General features: G+C 39.8%; 1 protein-coding gene across 3 annotated transcripts in view; it reads right to left on the bottom strand.

Annotated features, from left to right (window-relative positions):
- PDE7B (phosphodiesterase 7B) overlaps positions 1-24771 on the bottom strand; it is a 332402-nt gene that overhangs the window by 25358 nt on the left and 282273 nt on the right. For all 3 annotated transcript variants that reach the window (XM_008006932.3, XM_008006931.3, XM_008006930.3), the window contains 5 exons: positions 22546-22697; positions 20820-20883; positions 18717-18812; positions 15859-15959; positions 14286-14417 (listed from right to left, as the gene is read on the bottom strand). In XM_008006932.3, coding sequence (XP_008005123.2) covers positions 14286-14417; positions 15859-15959; positions 18717-18812; positions 20820-20883; positions 22546-22697 — 545 coding nt within the window. The remainder of the gene's footprint in view (positions 1-14285; positions 14418-15858; positions 15960-18716; positions 18813-20819; positions 20884-22545; positions 22698-24771) is intronic.

Genomic DNA, 24771 nt, shown 5'->3' with positions numbered 1-24771 from the left:
TACATCAGTGAACAAAACAGACAAGGAACTAGTAGTGGTAGAGATGGTGTATTAGTCTGTTTTTACACTGCTGATAAAGACATACCTGAGACTGGGCAATTTACCAAAGAAAGAGGTTTAATGGACTTAGAGTTCCACCTGGCTGGGGAAGCCTTACAATCATGGTGGAAGGCAAGGAGAAGCAAGTCACATCTTACATGGATGGCAGCAGGTGAACAGAGAGAGCTTGTGCAGGAAAACTCCCCTTTATGAAACCATCAGATCTTGTGAGACTTATTATCACGAGAAGGTCATGGGAAAGACCTGCCCCCATGATTCAATTACTTCCCACCGGGTACCTCCCACAATTCCCACAGAATTTAAGATGAGATTTGGCTGGGGACACAGCCAAACCATATCAGATGGGGAGAGACAAGCAATAAACAATAAACATAATAAATACTTTCATGCTGGAAAGAGTTGGATAGCATGTTAGAAGATAATAAATGCATGGAGAGAAGAGCAGAATAATGGGCATCTGAGAGTCCCCACTTTCAGATATAGTGGGGGCTGGTAAGGTAGTCATGGGGAGAGGTGATATTTGAGCAAAAGCTTGAAGGCAGGAGGGAGTTAGTCATTCCTGTCTGGGGGAAGAGCATTCTAGAGAGAACAGCTGGAGCAAGGGCCTCAAGGGAGGAGCTAACAGCTGTGAGGTCAATGCACAGTGAGAGGGGAAGTATGAAGACATGAAGTCAGCAAGGTCATGAGACACCAGACCAGGCACAGCCTTCTGGCAATTACAAACATTTTGGTTTTTACTCTGAGAGAAATAAGGAGCCACTGCAAGGGTTTGGGAGGAGTAAAATTATATGACTTACATTTAAATAAGGCCACTTTTGGTGTATGTTGACAATAGACTTTGGTAGGGTAAGGGAAGAAACAAGTTGAAATGGTTTGTATCTGTTTCCCCAGCCAAATCTCGTGTTCAGTTGTAATCCCCAATAGTGGAGGTGGGGCCTGGTGGGAGGGGATTGGATTATGAGTGTGGTTTCTCCTGAATGATTTGGTACCATCCCTTTGATGCTGTTCTTGTGATAGTGAGTTCTCATGAGATCTGCTTGTTTAAAAGTATGTAGCACCTTGTCATCACTCACTCTCTTGCTTCTACTCTAGCTGTGTGAAATGCCTACTCCCTTTGCCATCTGCCATGACTGTAAATTTCCTAAGGTCTCCCCAGAAGCCAAGCAGATGCCAGCATCATGCTTCCTGTACATCCTGTGGAACAATAAGCCAATTAAACCTCTTTATAAATTACCCAGTCGCAGGTATTTCTTTATTGCAATGTGAGAAGGGACTAATACACAAGTGGAAGGCTATTTGGGGCAATAGCACTCATCCAGGTAAGAGGTGATGGAGATGTGGATGGGGGAGGTAGCAGCAGAGGTGGTGAGAGGTGGTTGATTTCTGGGTCTGCAGGATGATTCCAGTGTTTCTGGTATGGGCACAGAAGGATGGAGTGCCCATTAACTGGGAAAGCTGCAGTGGAGCAGGTGTAGAGCTCAAGTGTGGGACATGTGGAGTTTGAGGTGCCATTAGACACATGGCGGCACAGTGAGGATATCAAATAACCAAAGCAGTAACAACAACAAAAGGAAAACACAACGGTTATGTAAGCGCTGTAGTAATTGGTGGGTTAGAGGAAGAATGTTACATAAAGGGAAGGATCACACCAAGTCATCATTTTGATGGCCTTAGGTTTAAGATTAAGTGTCAGGTATGCCAGAGACTCCTGTTTGTTCATCCCGTTTACCCGATTTCCTTTCTTCCTTACTCATAGAACCTCAGTTTTTAAATGGGCTTATGGCTATTCAGAATAAAGACAGCATTTCTCAGCCTCCTTTACAACTGGGTGGGATCATTTGGTGAAGTTCTGATCCACTAAATGTTAGCAGGAGTGTGTGGGATTTCCAGGAAGGTTGTTTAAAGCAAAGGTGGACTCATCTGAGAGAGGCTTCTTTTGCTTTTCCCCATTCTATCTTCTCACTGGAATGCAGCAGGAATGGTTTGACCTCCAGCAGCTACCTTGGGCGAGGAGGACAAGTGCCCTACTCAAGAGATGACAGATTGTAGAACTAAAAGGATCCTGGGTCTGTAATGATTTTGTGGAGCTATTGTGCCTTCCTTGGACTTCCAACTGCCAAACTTTTATGAAAGTTAGGAATAAACTTCTCTCTTGTTTAAATCAAAAATATACCAAGTTCATTTAAAGTTAATTTGTCTTCCATGTCATCCTGAAAGAGCTAATGAGAGGGCCTTTTCAATGTCTTGACTTATAGTAAGGCTTGGTTTGGGCATAGGAAATGATAATAAAGGATTACATAACTCCAAAAAAGAGTGAGAGGAATCGCCTTAATAAAGTTGGGAACACACATGCACACACACACATGACCTTATCTACTTATTTCTGAGACAAATCATTGATCTGCTTGGAAAGCCTTTCTTGGTTCTCTCAACAGAACTGACAGCTTCATCTTCCAGACCTCCTATACCCACAGGAAACTTCTATCCTAGTGTCTATTACACCTTGTAACAACTTTGTTCACTGGCCTTGTTCCCACATGTCCGTGGACTGCTCATTCAGTGAATTTTGAAAAACTGTACTTTCCTCACACTTTTCAGAGCTGATAACTTTCAAAAATCATAAATGTAAGTGGTTACAAAAGATGTAATGTCAAGTGTATTAGTGAATGTTGGTATTTTAATATAAAATTACTATATCACTCTTTTGGGTATTAAATGTGTCTAAGGGAACCTAATAACAACGGCATTTAATGCCCATTCAGCACCCATTGAAAAACACCCACATGAATAATTTAACTTATTATTTAAGTCAGAACTATTAAATAAATTCTTTTCCCTCTAGAGCTTATATTTTCATTCTATTTCCCCATAGATTTTTATTTTAATGTAATATAATTTTATATGTGAAAATCTTTTATTGTCATTCTATTATTTCTCTGCAACAAAATTCTATAAATTGAAATTTGATTTAAAAATATTTCCTAACATCAGGCTCTAAGTACTAAATATTTTTCCAGCTTGAGTTTATAGTGTAACTCTTATCAGTAACTCATTGGTCAAAACACATGTTTATTGCAAATTTGGAAATAATAATTATGCTCAAGAATAATAATTTATTGGTCATATGTCTGTTTATAAGATGAATGGCGGAGTTATCGTACCTCAGTTACAGGAGACTTCCTTTAATATTTTTAATTGCTCTTGATATAGCTTGGCTGTGTCCCCATCCAAATCTCATCTTGTAGTTCCCATAATCCCTATATGTGATGGGAGGGACCTGGTGAGAGGTAACTGAATCGTGGTGGTGGTCCCCCAACCTGTTCTCATGACAGTGAGAGAGTTCCCATGAGATCTGACAGCTTTATAAGGGGCTTTTTCCCCTTTGCTTGGCACTTCTCCTTCCTGCCACCATGTGAAGAAGGATGTGTTTGCCTCCCCTTCTACTATGATGGTAAGTTTCCTGAGGCCTCCCCAGTGCTGTGGAACTGTGAGTCAATTAAACCTATTTCCTTTATAAATTACCCAATCTCGCGTATGTCTTTATAGCACCATGAGAATGGACTAATATAGTACTGAGAGTCAGGTGCTGTTATAAAGATACCTGAAAATGTGGAAGTAAGTTTGGAACTGGGTAACAGGCATACGTTGGAACAGTTTGGAGGGCTAAGAAGAAGACAGAAAAATGTGGGAAAGTTTGGAACTTCCTAGAGACTTGTTGCATGGCTTTGCCCAAAATGCTGATAGTGATATGGACAATAAAGTCTAGGCTGAGATGGTCTCAGATGAACATGAAGAACTTGTTGGGAACTGGAATAAAAGTGACTCTGCTATGCTTTAGCAAAGAGACTGGTGGCATTTTGCCCCTGCTCTAGAGATCTGTGGAACTTTGAACTTGAGAGAGATGATTTAGAGTATCTGACAGAAGAAATTTCTAAGTGGCAAAGCATTCAAAGGGAAGCAGAGCATAAAAGTTTGGAAAATGTGTAGGCTGATGATGCAATAGAAAAACCCATTTTCTGGCGAGAAATTCAAGCCAGCTGCTGAAATTTGCATAAGTCATGAGTCAAATGTTAATCACCAAGACAATGGGGAAAATGTCTCCAAGGCATATCAGAGACCTCCATGGCAGCCCGAACCGTCACAGGCCTGGAGGCCTGGGAGGTAAAAGTGGTTTCCTGGGCCAGGGTCCAGGGTTCCCCTGCTCTCTGCAGCCTTGGGACATGGTGCCCTGCATCCCAGCTGCTTCAGCTCCAGCCGTGGCTAAAAGGGGCCAAGGTGTAGCTCAGGCCATTGCTTCAGAAGGTGCAACCCCAAGCCTTAGTGGCTTCCACATGGTGTTGAGCTTGTGGGTCCACAGAAATCAAGAATTGAGGTTTGGGAACCTCCACCTAGATTTCATAGGATGTACAGAAATGCCTGTATGTCCAGGCATAAGTTTCTGTAGGGGCAGAACCCTCATGGAAAATCTCTGCTAGGGCAGTACAGAAGAGAAATGTAGGATTGGAGCCCCCCCGACACAGTCCCCACTGGGGCACTGCCTTGTGGAGCTGTGAGAAGAGGGCCACTGTCTTCCAGACCCCAGAATGGTAGATCCACCTATAGCTTGCACCTGTGTACCTGGAAAAGCTACGACACTCAATGCTATCCCGTGAAAGCAGCTGGGAAGGAGGTTGTACCCTGCAAGGCCACAGGAATGGAGCTGCCCAAGGCATGGGAGCCCACCTGTTGCATCAGTGTGACCTAGATGTGAGACATGGAGTCAAAGGAGATCATTTTGGAACTTTAAGGTTTAATGACTGCCCTATTGGATGGTGGACTTGCATGGGGCCTGTAGCCCTTTTGTTTTGGCCAATTTCTCCCATTTGGAATGGGTGTATTTACCCAATGCCTGTGACCCCATTGTATCTAGGAAGTAACTAACTTGCTTTGATTTTATAGGCTCCTAGGTAAAAGGGACTTGCTTTGTCTCAGATGAGACTATGGACTTGGACTTTTGGGTTAATGCTGGAATGAGTTAAAACTGTGGGGAATGTTGGAAAGGCATGACTATGTTTTGAAATGCAAGGACATGAGATTTGGGAGGGGCCAGGGGCAGAATGATATGGTTTGGCTGTGTTCCTATCCAAATCTCATCTTGAATTGTAGTTCCCATAATCCCTACATGTGATGGGAGGGACCTGGTGGGAGGTAATTGAATCATGGGGGTGGTCCCCCATGCTGTTCTCATGATAGTGCATGAGTTCTCATTACATCTGATGGTTTTATAAGGGTTTTTTTTCCCTTTTGCTCACACTTCTCCTTCCTGCCACCATGTAAACAAGGACGTGTTTGCTTCCCCTTCTGCTATGATTGTAAGTTTCCTGAGGCTTCCCTAGCCCTGCGGAACTGTGGGTCAATTAAACCTCTTTCCTTGATAAATTACCCGGTCTCAGGTGTGTCCTTATAGCAGCATAAGTATGGACTAATACAGTTCCTTTGGTATTTTTATACCCACATCAGTATAAAATATAACTTAGAATGAGTCAGACATCTGTCTGTCTTTTGGAAAGTGGAAATAGGGTAACTGTGAAAGGTAAGTGGAAAAGTGGAACTGGCTTCACTGCCCTGCAAGCACATTCCAGGCAGGTCAGTTTAAGGACCTAAAAATGGATTCTGTTAACGCTGTTTATGCCTGTGTACCTCTTAGAAAGTCTTCACATATCCCCATGGGCACACATACGCTGTGTGAAAACTGTGGCCATATATGACTGCTATTGAGGGCAGGGAGCATATCGTATTCATCTCTGTGCCATGGTATATGGCACAGTGCCACTTAAATAGATAAATATTTGTTGAATGGGTGCTGAGTAATTGATACCCCAAAGTTCAGTAGCTGCAAAAGTTAAAATAACTGTTAAAAGAAAGAGCCCTATTTGAATTTTTGGTCAATATCTGATAGAAGCCAGATTTAGGATCTTCTGTAGTGAAATCCTTAGACTTAGGTAAAATCCAAAGAAATTTTAAAATTATTACAGCAATTGGTTCCCTCCCACTACTCATTCACAGACAACAGGATTAGGTAAATGACTCAAGAAATAACATGTATCAGCTTGCATTTGTCAATTCCAAGATGCAATGAGATCATTCCAAGAATTTTTAATCATTGCTACTCCTTCTGCATGGTATACTCTCTGTGTATTCTTAGTAAGACTGCAATAATAAGCAGGAGAAGCTATTAAATATTCCCTGGACATCAGAACTGTTCTGGGTATTGAGGATATCACAGTGAATGAGTTAGGTGACCAGAAATGTACTGTCTGTCTGGGAAGTGGACATCTAATCAGGCAATAGCGATTGGAGTGAAACATACTGTGATAAGGAAAGTAAGAGAGTACTGGAAAATCACATAGGAGGGGCTTTAAGATGGAATTTTAGAGAAAAAGAAGGCTTTCAGGAGGGAAATATGTCCAAATTGAGATCAAAAGGATGAGCAAGTTAGAGAGGAATCAGAGAGTACAGACAACATACTCTATTGTATATTGTATTTGAGTAAAATATACCATGGAATATTACATTTTATTCAAATAGAAGGAAGAGCATGGGTGTGAAGATCTGTAAGCAAGAGGAATACTTTATATCTTTATCTTGTTTTGTTTTTATCTAGGAATTATCACTTTCTAATAGAAAACATATTTTACTTACTTTCTGTTTCCCTTAGAATAAAGCAGTCTTTTTTGTTTGTTTTGTTCATCTTCTGTACTCCTGCACCTAGCATGTATTCAGCACTCCATATATATCTGCTGAATGGACAAAGGATTGAGTGATACGTTTGGGAAACTGGAAGTTCAGCCTCGATGCACAGAAGCCTGGGAGGGGAATGGTGGGAAGTGAGGCTGGAAGGAATGGCAGGGGTCAGATCAGAACAGGGATGGTAAATTGTGTTAAGTCATTTGGACTCAATCCTGAGGCAAGGTAGGATTTTAAGCAGGAATTGATGTGGTCAGATTTGAGTTTTGGAAACTCCTTCTGTCTTCATAGTGGAAAAATGGCTAAACCAGGCAAGGCTGAGAGTAGGTGGATGAGAGGATGATGCTGGTGCCCTGAACCTAGGGGTGGTGAGCAGACTTGCATACACTGGGATTTCTTAGTGAATTGCCAGAGATAAGAATGCTGTATCCTCCCTAGCAAGAAGCAGCTCTACTCCTACAGACTCATCTTTCACAGAGGCTCAATGACTCATATCAACCAAAGATAGACTGAGAAAAAGACGAAAAGCATCCGAAATGGTCATGGAGATCTAAACATGTGGTGAGAGGATACAATTTACTATCCTTTGAAACCCTAACCGGTTCTAGAATACCACATCAGGTACCATGTCTGTCTACTTTTAAGAAGTATCAGTTCAGTAATTTCACATTATCCTGATGACAATGTGTTCTAGTGGCTCAAACTGTTCCTACTTGCAGTTTTAAGAGTAATCTTCATCTTAAAGTTGAAGGAGTAAGCATCTGCCTTTGTGACAACAAAACCTATTCAAACTTTAATTTGAAAAAAAAAAAAAAAACAAAAAAACGCTTCCAACTTCTAAGGCAAAAGCTTCATTTCCCTTTGTGCCTGAATTAGCAAGTATTTTTCACCCTAAAAACAAAACAATCCCTTTGTTTGCTAGTATCGTACCTGGCCTTTAATACACCACCAACACAGGTTTTCAAATTAAGTCAAGAGGGTATTTGGCAAACAGAATCTGGCCGAGCAGAGTTGCTGTCATACAAGGCAGATTTAAACTGCTTTTTCCTCTATTTGTTGGACACTTTCTTTGATTAAAATACTTTAAATGATGATGATAAACTGAATCTGGGGTACAACAGGAACCAGAGTTAATTGCACAATTTAAATCCAGAGGATACAGAAAGAAAAACATCAGGAACATTGTCTGTATTTTCATTTTTAATTGCTCATGAAACAAGGTGCAAGACTTTAGGAAATAATGGAGGCTGCTGAGTTCTTCCCTAACAAGCCAAGTGGTCTCCTTGGTAACACTATGAGAACCCCAGCCTAGGAGGTCTCAGTGGAATAGAAGCTCCTTGAGCCCTAAACAAGACGTTGGCCCTTGAAGAAACGATAGCACTGCCTTGTTTAATGACTGTTGGAAGATGTCTTTCTCTTATTTGTTCTTCATCTGTCCAAGACACTGAGCTGAGAGCAGGGAGCGGGGATACCAATTGCTGTCTGCAGAGAAGCCTGGGCTTCAGACTGGGGATGGCAGGAACTTTACGGAACAGAAAGTCAAATTTGAGGCTCCTTTTATAATTTTAACACTACTTTCCAAAAACACCTTTCATACTGTAGAAATTGTGAGCTTATGTTAATGTTTGTAGAGGTTTGTTTGATGCGGGGGTCATAGGACCACATGGAAGGAATATTCTCCTGGCTAGGTCAACTTCATGTCTGTGATTCCGACTCATTAAGGATAAAAAGTGGTTCAAAATGCTGAACCCCCTCTAAGTGCTTGTGAAAAATGACTGAGAAAACTGATTATAAACTTCTGCAAGACATTATAGAATGCAATAAATAAAATGTTTATGGGACAATTTTTTAAGTCATTATTTTAAGGATGCTCTGTCATGAGTAAATGATAGAGTCCATGTTGTTGGACTCTGTCGAAAGGAGTTAAATTTAAAATTGAACTGAAAGTTATGCCTCTACAATTCATAATCACCAATGTTGTATGTGACTTAATGCTTACTTTGCACAGTTGCCGAGCCCACCATTAAAATTGTATGTGGGTTGGAGGGTGAAGGAACAGAAAGTAAATTCTTGGTTCTATTTCTCACATGCTGTTTTTCCTCCCAGTCCATCCTGGACACCTGGACTGCTTCCAGTCTGAAGAGAGAGGTGCCAAGTGGAAGTGCCTTCAGTGCCTTCATGTTGAACTTGGTTGGCAGTTCAGTGAGTGAGTCCCGCCCAGAGAACAGACCATGGGAGGGAGCCTTCTGACCTGGCCTTCACTCCAGCTGCCCTTCTCTCTCTTTATCTCAGGGCAGAATAACAGGCTGGATGTTATGCAATGATCTTCTTATTTATTAAAACTAAAAGAGCACAGCCAACAGAAGGAGGGAGAGGAAGCCCTCTTCCATTTTATCTCATTTATAATAAGTCTGGATTGTAGCAAAGTCACGCACAGGGTGTTCCCCAAGCCACATAATTCCTGGCACATCCTCTCTACGGTATTCTTGTTGACCAAATGTGCATGCATAATTTTTGTGTATATATGTACATATATATTTTTCATTCATTACCATGGTTCTTAACATTTTCAGAATCTGCAACTCATTTTAAAATTTAATGAGAGTAAGTTATAGACCCTCTTCCTAGACAAAGGTTTGTACAGACATCCTGTGAAATTTGCAAATAGCTCCCTGAAAGCCCATTTGTATCTCAGCAAACAGGCCCTTGAGAGGCTAAAAGGCTACATTTGCAAAGATTTTAAAATACCACGTGTTGTATTTTGGTTGGTTTTGCTCAGCTTACATATTATGTAACGTTATCTTTTTTCCCTTTGATATTGAAAACTTGAAGATTTGTGCCAGTTCCTCATCTATAACCTAATGTGGAGTAAAGATTTCTTGATCTAGGTCATGTCCTGTCCAACTAATCTGAAGTTACTACAAAAGAGAGCATGGGCACGGAATCATGATAGGCACAAGACACTGATCAGAGACGGGGCTGTAGATGGCAGAACCATACTCAGCTAAAGGCCACCAGACATTCCATTTTCAGTTATTCTGGAGTTGTGGAATTTAATCCTAAAAGTACATCAGCTCATCCTGCCTCTAATGCCTTATTTTCATCTCACCTATTAAAAATGTTACACTTTTTTTGGTTTTTGAGACGGAGTCTCGCTCTGTTGCCCAGGCTGGAGTGCAGTGGCACGATCTGGGCTCACTGCAAGCTCTGCCTCCCGGGTTCACGCCATTCTCCTGCCTCAGCCTCCCCAGTAGCTGGGACTACAGGTGCCCGCCACCGTGCTTGGCTAATTTTTTGTATTTTTAGTAGAGACGGGGTTTCACCGTGTTAGCCAGGATGGTCTCAATCTCCTGACCTCATGATCCGCCCGCCTTGGCCTCCCAACATGCTGGGATTACAGGTGTGAGCAACCACACCCGGTCTACTCAAACTTTCTAAGGCCCAATTTATAGCATTCTTTTTCTATGCTCTTTATTTTCCCCCTGAAACTATCTGCAGAATCAGTTTCTCTTTCCCCCGTCTTCCCATCACATTCATTTGTAGCTAAATACTTCAAAGTATCTATCAAGCCTCTCACACTTTAGATCACTTTTCTTTTCTCTTCTTCTTCTTCTTCTTTTTTTTTTTTTTGAGATGGAGTCTCCCTCTGTTGCCCAGGCTGGAGTGCAGTGGTACCATATTGACTCACTTCAACCTCCGCCTCCTGGGTTCAAGTGATTCTTCTGTCTCAGTCTCCCAAGTAGCTGGGATTACGAGCATGTGCCACCACGTCCAGCTAATTTTTGTATTTTTAGTAGAGATGGGGTTTCACCGTGTTAGGCAGGCTGTCCAACTACTGACCTCAAGTGATCCCCCTGCCTCAGCCTCCCAAAGATAACAGGCGTGAGCCACTGCTCCTGGCCTTGATCACTTTTCTAGAACCCTCTTGTCTGCCTCACTACAATAGGAGGATTGTAGGAGAGCTGTTAGTTTCTTGCACACGGTAGGTGATCAGTATGAATTTCAGAGGCAGTATGCATAGTTCTTAGGCACTTTGGCTCTGGAAACCAAAAAGTTGAGTTCTAATTCCAGTTCTACTATTATCTGCTTATTTTCAGGAAAAACACTTACATTTCCCAAGTATCAATAGCCACTGGGCTATTGTGAAGATTAATAATATATGACATCAAAGGCATTTGGCACAGTGTTTGGGTCATAGTAAGTGTTGAACAAAGGTTAGTTAAATAGTTTGTTGAACTGAATTTTTTGAAAGAAATGTTTTTCATCTTTTTGATATTCCTTAGTATAGTTAATAGTAATTGTATATAGCCAAAAATAAAGGGATCATAATTTTTTGATAAAATTGAAATTTCCTATTATTTTCAAGTCCTTTTAAACAATTTTTACTTTCAGTATTTACAAGTACCAATTTGGCTAAGAAAAGTTTCAGCTTGTATTCTAGCCAGCTGTAGAACACTGGAGATATCTGTATGGTGCTATGTGATACTGCCTTGCCTTTAACTTTGTCCTGAAATCTTAAAAGACATGGATCTACAGCCTCCAAGAGATCCTAAGACCAGTTGAACAGGTGACTGATACAGGTAGTGTCCTGAATGTGGTCCCTAGACCTATTTCTCAATTTCTCCCTAGTCATCATCAAAGAGATCCTTCTTGGTTGGGCATGGTAGCTCAGGCCTGTAGTCCCAGGTGGCTCATGACAGTAATCCTAATGTTTTGGTAGGCTGAGGTGGGATGATCACTTGAGGCCAGGAGTTCGAAACTAGCCTGGGCAACATAGTAAGACCCTGTCCCTACAAAAAACAGAATTAGGTGTGGTGGCAGGTGCCTGTAGTCCCAGCTACTAGGGAGGCTGGGGTGGAGGGATTGCTTGAGCCCAGGAATTCCAGGCTGCAGTGAGCTATGATCGCACTACTGCACTCCAGCCTGGGTGAGAAAACAAGACCCTGTTTCTGAAAACACACACACACAGACACACACACACACACACACAGACACACACACAGACACACACACACACACACACAGAGACACACACACACAGGGACACATACACACACACAGACACACACAGAGACACACACACACACAGACACACACACACACACAGAGACACATACATGGATCCCTCTCTCTTCTCTTTCCTTACAGGGACAAGGCCAGAGAATTAGAGAACAAATTTACTACTGCGGGGGGAGAAAAAAACCAAACCAGTAGCTCACTTTATTCTAGTAACGTCTTTGGATACAAAGAACAGCACAAGTATCCACTCTTTAAAGATTTTAAAAAAACAATTGTATCAACATGAACTAATCCCTCAAACCTCTTTCAAATTGGGATTAAGTTTGCTTGGATTTTGCTCATTTTGAGCGTCTGAGTTTGAACAAATGTTTGAGGGCAGAGATTGTGTTTCATTCATCTTTGAACTTCTAGGACTTGGATAATCAGCCATATATTGCAATATATGCAGTAAGTTTATATTGCTGATTAAAAATATGTGACTATATGTTGCATTGAAAAGGCCTGTAGAACTTGGTTGTATTAGAGTGTTCATTTTTAATAAAAAGATGAAAATAGGACAGGCGTGGTGGCTCACGCTTGTAATCCTAGCACTTGGGGAGGCCAAGGCGGGTGGATCACCTGAGGTCAGGAGTTAGAGACCAGCCTGGCCAACATGGCGAAAGCCCATCTCTACTAAAACCACAAAAATTAGCCTGGCATGGTGGTGGGCGCCTGTAATCCCAGCTACTCAGGAGGCTGAGGCAGGAGAATTGCTTGAACCCACGAGGCAGAAGTTGCAGTGAGCTGAGACCGAGCCGCTGTACTCCAGCCTGGGTGACAGAGCAAGATTCCATCAAAAAAAGAAAAAAAAAAAAAAAAAGAAAAAAAGAAAATAAATGTTATTATAAACTATCTTCACTTCAAAAGTTTGAGAAAAAAATCAATTTTTCCGAGAAAATCTTTAGTATCTGAATCAGATAGATTGGGGTATTTCTGAGAATCAATTTTTGTTAATCATCAGTGAGCATGTAATTCTTCACTTACTAATGAAATTCTATATTTATTTTCTTGTTTTTATGTCTTTCTTTAATATTTAGCATATTTCTTTCTGAATTCCTCTCTAAATAAGAACTTGCTTATGTTCTTCGTATATTACATGTGAAAGTGTAGTTTTATGACCTTGGTTTTTATGTACAAATCAGTCAATAGCAGTAGTTACTCTCTGAAATGTCATTGGTAGGATTTATTTGATGATGAGAAATTAGAATCATGTAAACATTTACATTATATGTTAATGGACTGAGTAGCCAACCTTGTTGCCTGATTTTCTTTTTCTAATAAATGACATTTGAAAAAGTCAAAATTGACAGGAGGAAAAAAAAAACTTGTTTTGGGGGTTTTCACGATAGTTATTCATTTTTTCCCTAGTTAAATATCTGTGTCTTTTCTCAAGCAATACATTTTGCTGTTGAGATGGTTTAGAAAATTAAGTTTTAGCTTTTTTTAAATCTTTGTTTAGATTTTAGGTCACCATCAAAAGGCTTTTTTGGTTCTATTATCCTGTCTCCTCTACGTGGCCATATCTATCCCAGCTCTAGGTGCTGGCTGGCAGCTCAAGGGAGCTCAGAATTGAAGTATATGCTAGGTAAACATATATGTCTTGGAAACCTGTTTCTTATCTGTGCCCAAAGCTAATCAACTGGATGAAGAAAGGCTTCTTTTCATGTTCCAATTGTACTTTATTGAAAAAAAAATGCATCCTCAAGTTGCAAAATCTTGTTTAATGCAGCTGTTTTATGGGCATCTGCCAGGATTTCTTTCAGCACTCATTTTTTTTTTTTCCAAAAGATCTACTAAAACTGATATCAATGACTCTCTTGTGTGAAATGATTTTGTTAATGACAGCTGAAGGTATTCAAAGAACCACATTGAAAATTCTGGAAGTAACTCATTTACGATCTAGGGCTTAATATCTGAAACACTATTGTAGAGAAGAATTCTTCAGGCCAACCTTCTCATATTGCTCAACTATTTTATAACAATGAAGTATGCCTATTGTCTTTAATAACATATCTCTGACTCAGAGGCCAACATAGTTCAGAAATGGCCCCAGAGTTAAGTCTGAATTAGGGTTGCACCTCGGAAATATCCATGGCAGTCCTGCAGGAACTGGCTTTAACTGGCTATTATGTACAAGATAGTCTCCATGGAGACAGATATTCTCAGACGATGAGAGGGGAGGTTCAAGGATCCTGTTCAACTTAAGACAATTTCAAACCTGCTTTGGAGCAAATTGAATTCCTTGGATATCTTTGTAAATTAATTTAATCTCCTTTGCAGGATATGCTGGGCCTATTTCAAACCCATGCTCTTTGGATGTGGTCTCCATCATTGAGGCTAACCCTAAAAGAAGACTTTCTCCATGGGCAAGATTCGGGCTTGAGCACTGGGCCCAAGGCAATTGACCATACTGTGTCTGGCGCCAGGTTGGGCTCCCTTACCTGATATAGGTTGGCAAGATGGTGGTTAGTTTTTATCAAAAATGGCTGGTTCACCCCTGGGTGGTCCACATCGTGTGCTGCTGCAGCCAGCAGTCCAAGCATGATGTCCAGAGGTGTGAGGAAGCTGGCGAGCTGTTAAAAAAACAAATTGGGAGATTGACTGATATGTTTTCACAAATAAGCTCATAATCATTTTGGCTAAATCAAACACAATGGATCATCATGGCATTGTTTAAGCCTATCAGCCAGACCTTTACCCTTTGAAGCATTAAATGAGGTGACAGTCACATGAAATCACAGGCAAAAAGGAAAGGACTGTGTGGAAAATAATTGGGTAAACTCAAATTGTGTAGATCATTCTGGTATCCCCTTCTTCCTATTCCACTCTGTTTTGTTTTGTTGTTGTGATGGCATTGCTTGTTGGCAACACTGCTGTTGGGTGGATAGGGAAAAGACAGGGCCTAAAATCAGCTTTGTTCCTAGAGAAATGTGTAAATGAAGAAAAAAGTTGAAGTCATGTGATGGACCTAATAAAAAATCATTTGTGTATTTCAACTGTCTAATATATCTTTGCCACTTTGAAAGAAGTGGGCCGACTTGTAAGATCTGCATTTTTTTCAATGTGTAATAAATAGTGGGAGAATGTATGAGAATCTGTGATTTTCTGGTTAGCTAGGAAAATAAGCAGAGACATGGGAATCCAATACTATAAAAATACAACTGCATGACATATTGCAATGCTTAGACTACTTGGAAATTAAAAAACAGAGCCATTAATGTCCTTGGGATATGTTGCAGGGATGAGGCGCCCACCCAGCTTTGCCCTGAGAGTGCCTGCTTGACATCTGAACATTTAGTGGTTACTGTCAAAGCATCCACGTATGTAGGGGGATGTTAAAAACAGATTGAACTCAACAGTCTTAGAATATAATTTTCCAGAAACCTTAAGAAAACTCATCCTGTACCTTGTACCAACAGACTTGATACAGCTAAGGACTGCCTGAATGTTGAGTATTGAGCATTATTATGATGTTTTTAATTTTTAACTTTGGATTGGTTTATTGCATCAGAACATGCTTGCTAAGAGGTCTTTGACATTCACAAGATTTCTTGGGCCCTGAATCAGGATATCCAGTTGGCTCAGTAGGAAATAGAACATCAGACTTGAGGAGCTTTGATTCCATTTGTTGATCAAAACTCATGCGGTAGGAGACTTTTCCCAGCAGAGTTCAATGCTGGTGCTGTTTGTGGCAAAGATCTAAGGCACGGAGCTAGTTCTATGCACTGTTGAAGATACCTAAGATGTAGCTTGCCATAGGGAGGAAGTTTTTTTTTGTCCCAATGCAGCCTCAAAAATATACAAAATATGAAAGAAAACCTCAGATGAGTCCCATTCTTTTTCATGAACATTGTAAGATTTTCAGAGCTGATACTAGAACCTTAATATCCATAATTTGTGTTCACATTGTTAATGACACAAAACATAGTTACTCAGATATGTTGGATAACTTGGGCCCAGCAGGTGTTTCCTTGGCATTTCCAGGTGGCTGAGGAGGCAGCTGGGTCGTCTTACCTTTGGCTCTTTCAGGTAGCAGTGCATGGCCTGGGTGACATCAGCTGCGTGAACAGCATTGTGATACGGGTTTTGGCTGTGGTAATCTTCTTGAACCATGACTGGGAGGTAAACAGATAACTCAATCAACTAAAACCCAAATAGGAGTGGTGTACTAGCTTAGACTTACTGTGGGTGCTTTTTGCTTAAAAATATCAGTGCCTCCAAAATGTGCAGCATAGAGATGCTTTAAAAATAAACGTGGTTTGCAAGCTTGGCAGTTCTGCTAGGCTGTTTTTAGCAGAGAGCAGAGATGGACAGCAGAGGGGAGAAAGGCCAAAAGGATTTGTGAAGCCTTGGGATTTCTCACCTCCTTCATAAATCCCACCTTTCTGGCTTTCATAAAGGCTGTCATTCATAGCAAAAATAAATATGTAGGAAAAGGACAACTTTATCTCACACGATAGTTTGAGTTTCTGCCATTTATAAATAATATGCCACAAATGAGGTTTCCTCCAAAGAGCCCTAGTAGCATCAGAATACTGATATCCAAAGACTGGTTTAACACTTGAATAACAAATACCAGTGAAAGCAAATCAGAGCCTCTTAGGGCAGAGATTCAGAGTACTGCCTTGATCCAACTGTGGACTCCTTGCATTTATTTCTACCTTATTCAAGTTAGAGTATCATCTTTCATGCTCCTGCAATCTAATGCAAGGCTTAGAGTGCTCTTGGAACCAAGTAGAGACACAGACAAGGCAAGTTTGGTTTGCTATTTATGGAAGACACTAGCCTGCTTCAGCTCATAACCAAGGCGATGCTTAGGATGCAATATATTCAGTGTATATAGAGTGTCCTGCTTTGCAAGTATAGCCAGATTCTCTCAGGCCATTGCTATGAATCTGGCTCTGGATTACGGTATTAATTCTGTTGTCAAGTCTTTGTATTCTTTACATATTTTCTGGGTAGATACACATGTCCAAAGTATCTATATCTGTATCTCCCTTTTTGGGACAAATCAAAATTATTTGGCCCTATGCATGGCCATTACTTTGTTCCATCAATTAAAATACAATCAGCTTGAGGTTATTTGGATTTCTGGAAATGAGCCATGTTGTGACCGGTTTCAAATATTTCTGTTGCGTTGCACATACCTTATATTCAGCAGGTATATTTTACAATTATATTTAAACCCTCTATCACTTTAATGTCTGTATTGGGCAAGTTACTTAGCTGCAAGTTCCCCCAGTTTCCTCCTTTGTAAAATGGGGATAGCAATAACTCTGAGCTCAAAGTGGAATAAGGATTAAATGTGTTTACTAATATATGCAAGTACTTGGAAGAGCTTCCAGCAGATGTAAGCACCATAGAAACCTGGGTGTGGCTCCCGTTATTATTGTCACGCCTGTTATTTTCTTCTGATGGCATTAAGTCAGCTTCCAAAATCAAAGTACAGCCATGTGGCAAGTCAAAAAGAAGCCAGAAACATGCGAAATGGTGGAGGAAAGTCATTTGGTGATTAGAAATGTGCCCTGAAAAATTCACTGGCAGATAAATAAGAATACACACAAATTTAAATAAGAACTGAGGCTGCCTTTTGATACAGAGTAATGATGGAGTTGAGTGGAAAGATGGTGGACTCCCAAGTCAACAGAGCTAGGCTTGGACTCATATTCTGCCACTTACTAGCTGTTGGCCTTGGGCAAGTAATGAAGCCTCTTTGTACCTCTCCTAAACTATGGGACAAATGGTGATAATAACATCCTACTTGCAGATTTGTTTAAATGGTTAGAAATAACTTGCCAAAAGTACTCTGCTTATCGTGGGCACTACACAAATGGTAGTTATTATTATTTTTTAAAAAGCCTATTGAAAATTTTCAATAACTCATGTCCTGATTAGAATTATTTGAGGCACATGCTGCTGGAGGTTTGTTAATATGTCAGCAGACAAGTATCTTCTTTGAAAATGATATGTTCCTGATGGTTTTCTTTACATATAATTTATTATAAACATAACTACACTTGACCCTTGAGAACATGGGTTTAAACCATGTGAGTCCACTTGTACTCAGATTTTTTTCTGCCTCTGCCACCCCTGAGACAACAAGACCAACCACTCCTCTTCCTCTTCTTCCTCTGCCTACTCAGTGTGAAGATGATGAGGATGAAGAGCTTTATGATGATCCACATCCACTTGATGAATAGTAAATACATTTTCTCTTCCTTGTTATTTATTTATTTATTTATTTTTAAGACAGAGTCTTGCTCTGTCGCCCAGGCTGGAGTGCAGTGGCATGATCTCAGCTCACTGCAACCTCCACCTCCCGGGTTCAAGCGATTCTCCCTGCCTCAGCCTCCCAAGTAGCTGGGATTACAGGCACCTGCCACTGAGCCTGGCTAAATTTTTTTTTTTTGTATTTTTAGTAGAGACGGTGTCACTATGCTGGCCAGGCTGGTCTCGAACTCCTGACCTTATGATCTGCTCTCCTCCCAAAGTGCTGGGATTCTCCGTAATTTTTAAAATAACGTTTTCTTTTCTCTATCTTACTTATTGTAAGAATACAGTAAATAATACATAGAACAAAGTATGTATTAATTAACTGTTGGTTATTGGTAAGGCTTCCAGTCAAAAGCTATATACAGATTTTTGACTACACAGGGGATCAGCACCCCTAACCCCCAAGTTGTTTGTGATCAAACACTTTTTAAATGATTTAGGATGAACAAGCCATATTTTAAAAGTAAGATGAGATCATTTAAGATTAATTGGAGGTCTTCATCTATCATCCTATGGTTCTTACCACTTTATATTAAAGAGTATTATGCATTGCCATTATTCAAGAGAATGGGGCTAGAAATGTGAAAACAAGGACTTACCTAAAAATCGGTGTAAGGTCACCATATCTAACTTGAAATGGTGAATAAGTCCATGGGAATTGAAGAGGTGGCACAGCAGTGTTACCAGGCTGTTTCCTGTAGGAAAACAGTCACTTACTTTAACTCATTTTGACCATCACTAAAATATCAAGATTGACAATAAGATCCAAAATCTCTGTAATAAAGTTTCTTTGATAGAATTTTTTTCCCTTTAGATGTGAAATTATTCAAGTATAGAACATATTATTACTATGATCTGATCCTAGGTTTTTTCTTATTGTACAAGTAAAATTAGCTCAGACCTTCTCCCTTCACCAAAGGCAATGAAGACATTAAGAGTTAGAAGGAATCTGCCTATTGGGGTGTCGGGGATACATACACACACACACACACACACACACACACACGTGTACATGTGTATTTTTTTAAAGACACAGCTTATGGCCACTTGAAATATTCCATAAGTCACTTCCAGTTGACGATTCCATTTACAGGTGTATCTAAACTACCATATTGCTTAATAATCATAGCCTATTCTTCTTCCTATGGAAAATCACTCAAGAGGAGATCTGACTATGAGCTATTTTAGAATTCAAGTCAGCAGAGATGCAAAATTGAAGCTGTAATGACTTGTAAGCATTCAAGAAATATTGTTTATTTAGGAATAATGATTTTGAATTTTAAAAGCACAGACAATGAAGCCAATGGAACAGAACAGAGAACCCAGAAATAAATTCATGCTTCTGCAGCCAACTAATGTTTGACAAAGGCACCAAAAACACATTGGGGAAAGGACAGTCTCTTCAATAAATAGTGCTGGGAAAGCTGGATATCCACATGCAGAAGAATGAAATTAGACCCTCATCTTTCACTGTATACAAAAATCAACACTAAATGAATTTAAGACTTATACATAAGACCTGAAACTCTGGAAGAAAACATATGGGAAATGAAATCAGTTAGGTGGAAATACAATTTATTTCCCCCTCTCGATTTTGTACCTACTTATAAATCAATTTCAGCATTTCTTAGATATGTGTGGTATATACTTCGTATACACGTGAGGCTCTTTGACTTCTCCTTTAAACCAGTTGTAGCATCTTACTGGATCTCTAATTGAGTTGAAAATCTCTGACATGTGGTCATTTCATATGTCTATGAGAGTCATGATTATATTCTCTTTCAAACAAACACCATTTAACAAGTTCTTTTGTTCACAGGTAACAGTACCCATTTCTCAGTTGTTTTGAGCCAAATGACATGCAAAATTATGGGATTCATCTCTTAGTGATCTAGTTTGCTTTCCACAGTGTAAAGGTCCATTTCATGGTCTTAGGCTATATTTCTCTCAACTGCATATTGTTTGCCAAGTAATAGAATGATGAGAAAACCATATATAATGACTTAAAGCACAAGTCTAGCAAATGATGAGGCCTATCAACATCAGCATTAAATGTGGTGTCTTTCATTGGCCCTTAAAGTCATCAGCCTTTGTTTAATGGCCAGATAAAAATATAATAGATTTTTTATTATTTTCTTAAGGAAGGTCTTTATAGGTACAAAAACTTAAGAAGTGACACCAATGAGGATGTTTACTTTTCCCTTTGGCTGCAGCCTAAGCTTTTATAGTCTTTCCTCAGCAATTGTTTTCTTCTGATGATGTCAAACATATTTGAGCAATACCCGCAACAGGGCAGACTTAGCTCACTTAATAAAACTGCACAAGCACCTTGCCCTGTAAAAGTCAGGGCTGATCAGATATACTTTTGTTTCTAGTTTTCATCAACTAACAATGAACTCCCTACTTTTGGATGTGGCCAAAATATTCCACAAGAAAAGAATCTAATCTGTGGTTTCTAAATTCCTTTGGGATGATCAAGGTCACAAGGAAACTGTCTTAAGATTCTAAGGTCAAATTCAGTCCTTATTCTTCATTTGAGTTGATTTTCCCTTACCCAGGTCCTTCTTCAGTAGCTGTAGATGTATGAAATTGGGGAAAGAAGGAAAAACGAATAGCAATGTTTAAAAATAAATTTTGTTTTTCATGAAATTAATCCCATTTTATGGTATATATTTTAGTGAGAATTCTTTTGGGTAACTTACCATTTGTCAAGCGATCAAACAAGAAAATGTCAAAATCCCACATTCCCACTTTGGAGAGCATATGCTGAAAAGGCAAACAACAAACAGCACGCAAATGAATCACATTGGAGACTCAAACATGTACTTTGAGCTACAGTGGATTAAACAATTAAAAAGTTGAAAATCCTCGCAGAATATCATCTAGTACAATTGAATGTTTTTCCTATGTCCTACAATAAAATCCAGATGCCCTGGCGTGACACAAAAATACCCTCACAACACATCAGAAAAATGAAGAGATATTAGGTTATTTTTGAGGTTTAGATTGTGTGAGACTTTTACCTAACTCACACAATATTGAAGGCAGCCCCAGGACTTGGCCTCTGATAGCTGGACTTCCAGCCCTCTGTCCTTTCCACATCTCACACCACCTTTCTTGAAAGGTGGCTGCTTAGAGGAGAGACACCACCAAGAGTGCTCTGTCAGTGATATTCCAGGGCTGGGGAAGCTTAGACTTGTTCTCTCATAAGCAAACAAACAAGCAAACATTCAAAAATTGCCCAATATCAGATCTTAAGTTGTTAGGAATGATTTTTTTATCCTTTTGGAGGCCTAATATTGGGAATTAGCTCTTTTGACATTACTTGCTGTTCATTTTCTAATGGCATATATTAGTTGCCTGCCTGCCTTCCTTCCTTCCTTCCTTCCTTCCTTCCTTCCTTCCTTCCTTCCTTCCTTCCTTCCTTCCTTCCTTCCTTCCTTCCTTCCTTCCTCTTTTCCTCCCTCCCTTCCTCCTCTCTCTCTTTTCCTTTTCCTTTTCTTTTCTTTTTTCCTTCCTTCCTTCTTTCTTTCTTTTCTTTTCTTTTTCTTTCTTTTCTTTCTTTTTCTTTCTTTTTGAGACCTGGTTTCACTCTGTCCCCCAGGCTGGAGTACAGTAGCATCATCATACCTCACTGAAGCCTTAACCTCCCGAGCTTAAGCAATCCTCCTGCCTCGCCCTCTCAAAGTACTGGGATTTACAGGCATGAGGCACTGTGCTTTGCCAGTGGTATATATTTCATAATAGTATATAAATAGTATAATATCACTTAGCATGCAAGCTATAAAAGCTATCTTTGACTTCTGTTTAAACTGGGGCATTTATTGCTGAAATTTAAATTCCTTTGGCAGTTTGGCGTAGACATAACCTGAACACTTTTTGCAGATTGTCACACACTAATTTCCACCCTCAGTCAGATCAATGTATTACAAAAGTAATTGTAGATTATTAAGATTTATTCAAATGAATTAAAAATTATGAAAAGGAAAATGCAGTGCATCAACAGCCTAAAGTAGAATTAAGAGTTGATAATGACTGGGTTATTTTTAGTGTAGCTATTACAATGAGCTAATTTAATAAATTAAAAACTTTAGTTATTCCTTCATTAGTAATCTGCCAGTCCAAAATTTTGCTTTACTTAGTATCATGCAAATATATTTCGTACCTTTATAAAAATGAAAATGGCTAGTTAGGCATGGGTATATTAAGCATATAAACATGGTTTACTTCATGCACCTCATAAGCGGGATGTTTCTGTTAACTTCATTTGCTATTAGAGGAATAAGTCCAGATGTATGGAATAATGAGCTCAGGGTCACAGAGCTCCTCAAGAGGCAGAGTAGGACTCCAACACCAGTGCTATCGGCTGAGGCACATACTGTTTTTGGCCACTGGCCTGCTGTGAGGAGACAGGGGCAGTCAGCTTACCCTTGCTTGTCCAAGGTAGTCTTCATCCAGCAGGTGGAGAGGGGCTTGTGGTATAATTCCACGAAGCAGCCTTGATGCATGGAAGTATCTTTGAAAGCTTAATAGTCTTTTCACCTTTTTCTTGGTGCCAATCTCCCCTGAGTATGTTGTATCTGTGGAAAGTCATCAGGTCAAGAAATTTATATATTTAAAAGAGAGCCAACTTTCTCCACTCTGCAAAAATATAATGTATTAAAAGGAGATAAATTTAGAGGATGCTTTCTATACTTTTAAAAATATAGTCTATTGAATTCTACATTTGAAATGCTTCATGAACACACCTGATATATTTTTTAAATTTTTTACTTATTTTTTGAGTCAGGGTCTCACAACTGTCATCCAGTTTGGAGTGCATGGTGCAATCTTGGCTCACTTCAACCTCTGACTCCTGGGCTCAAGCGATCCTCCCACCTTAGCCTCCCGAGTAGATGGGACTACAGGCATGTACCACCATGCCTAGCTAATTTTTACATTTTTTGTAGAGATAAGTTTTCGCCATGTTGCCCAGGCTCGTCTTGAACTCCTGAGCTCAAGCTATTCGCCCACCTTGGCCTCCCAAAGTGCTGGGATTATAGAAGAGAGTCACTGCACCCGACCTAACTATATTTCTTATGCATTACATTTACTAAAATGTCAAGGTGTTTCAGAAAGTAATTTTGGAAGACCATGAAATATATGAATTAAGAATTTCATTTTCTTATTAATGATGCTGGTATGCTAAGTGAAATTCACACAGTTCTGCATGCATTTGAAATGAGCAGTTATTCTTTTTCTGCTATAGTGGAACTGAGACTCAAACATTTAGACCAAGTTCTCATCCCACACTCTCACTTGTATGATGTTTTCCACCTGAATTAGAAGGGTTGTGAATATACCAGTTTACATGTGAGGAAATGGTTCCTAATATCCCAGGAACATCACTGGCAAAGGAACCAATAATCTTAGCACAAAAAGTAACCTGGATGCCCCTGACAAGAAGCAGAGAGTGTTTACTTTCTAATGGTATTCTCTCTTACTGGTTGCCATAAAAATCTAATCTTACCAGTAGAGATATTTTAATACTCATTTCACATGTGCCTTTCAAAACTTGAGTGTTGACATCACAGTGATTGTCCAGAAATACCCCAAACACATTATTTGAATGTCTGTCAAGATATTTCTTATCTCAGCTGAAATTATATGACTCACTCTAGGGCCACATTAGTGACGTCTGCTGCCAATTTTGAATGTAGAGTCAATTTAACAGTCTAGTAGGAAATGTACGGCTCATATGTAAAGTAATTTTGGCTTCTGTCCTGCCTTCCCCTATTTCCCCCTTTCCTCTATGGAACTCAAAAATCACAACAGATGGCAGAGGCAGAGGAAACAATGGTGCTCCCTGATGGCAGTGAGTGACCAAATTCACTGCATTATGCATGCAAAGGCATAATTCAAGGGCAAGCTATAGGTGGACCAGGTCTGGAGTGGTTCGATTTTACACATGTTGTATCTAGACATCTATCAGAGATGCAAGTGAGGATGCTAAGTAGAAATAAATGGATATAAAATCCAGAGCTTGAGGGAGAAGACTGGACTTGAGATAAAAACTTGAGAGTTGTCAGATGAGATTACCTAGGGAGTAAGGATAGATATGGACAAGAAAAGGATCAAAGTCTGAATTCTAGACTCTACCTTGACTTTAGATGGGTTTAGAGAAAAGTAGGGCAAATTAAAGAGGACTGGGAAGGAGTATCCCATGAGGACAGAGAAAAGCCAACAGAACATCATTTCCTAGAAGCTTCATGAAGATTGTATTGCCAGTAGGAAGATGTGATCATCAAAATTAAATGCTGCTAATGGGTCAGGTACCTTGAAGACTGAGAGTTGGCCATGAACTATGCACAGTACCTGAGCACATTTTATTGTGTGCCTAGAAGCAGCAACACTCTGGTAGCAATGAGCACACCTAGCACCCAGACTGTGGTTTTAAAATATGACTTTTTGCTAAGAGGGACCAGATTTATCTTGGTGAAATGGCCAGTTCTAGGGCAGGGATGGAAAATGTACCAGATGAACTGTAGCATCTTGTTATACTAGAAAATAAGAGGGAACTAAAAAAATGATGGAATCATTTAAAAATGACAGAAGTGACAACATCAAGGGGTCTGAGAAAATATGGGAAATCTGAGCCTCAAAATGAATAACAAA

This window comes from Chlorocebus sabaeus, chromosome 13 (assembly GCF_047675955.1).
Source record: "Chlorocebus sabaeus isolate Y175 chromosome 13, mChlSab1.0.hap1, whole genome shotgun sequence".
NCBI lineage: Eukaryota > Metazoa > Chordata > Mammalia > Primates > Cercopithecidae > Chlorocebus > Chlorocebus sabaeus.
The sequence above is the reverse complement of the archived record's forward strand: the minus strand, read 5'-3'. Positions and strand labels throughout refer to the sequence as shown.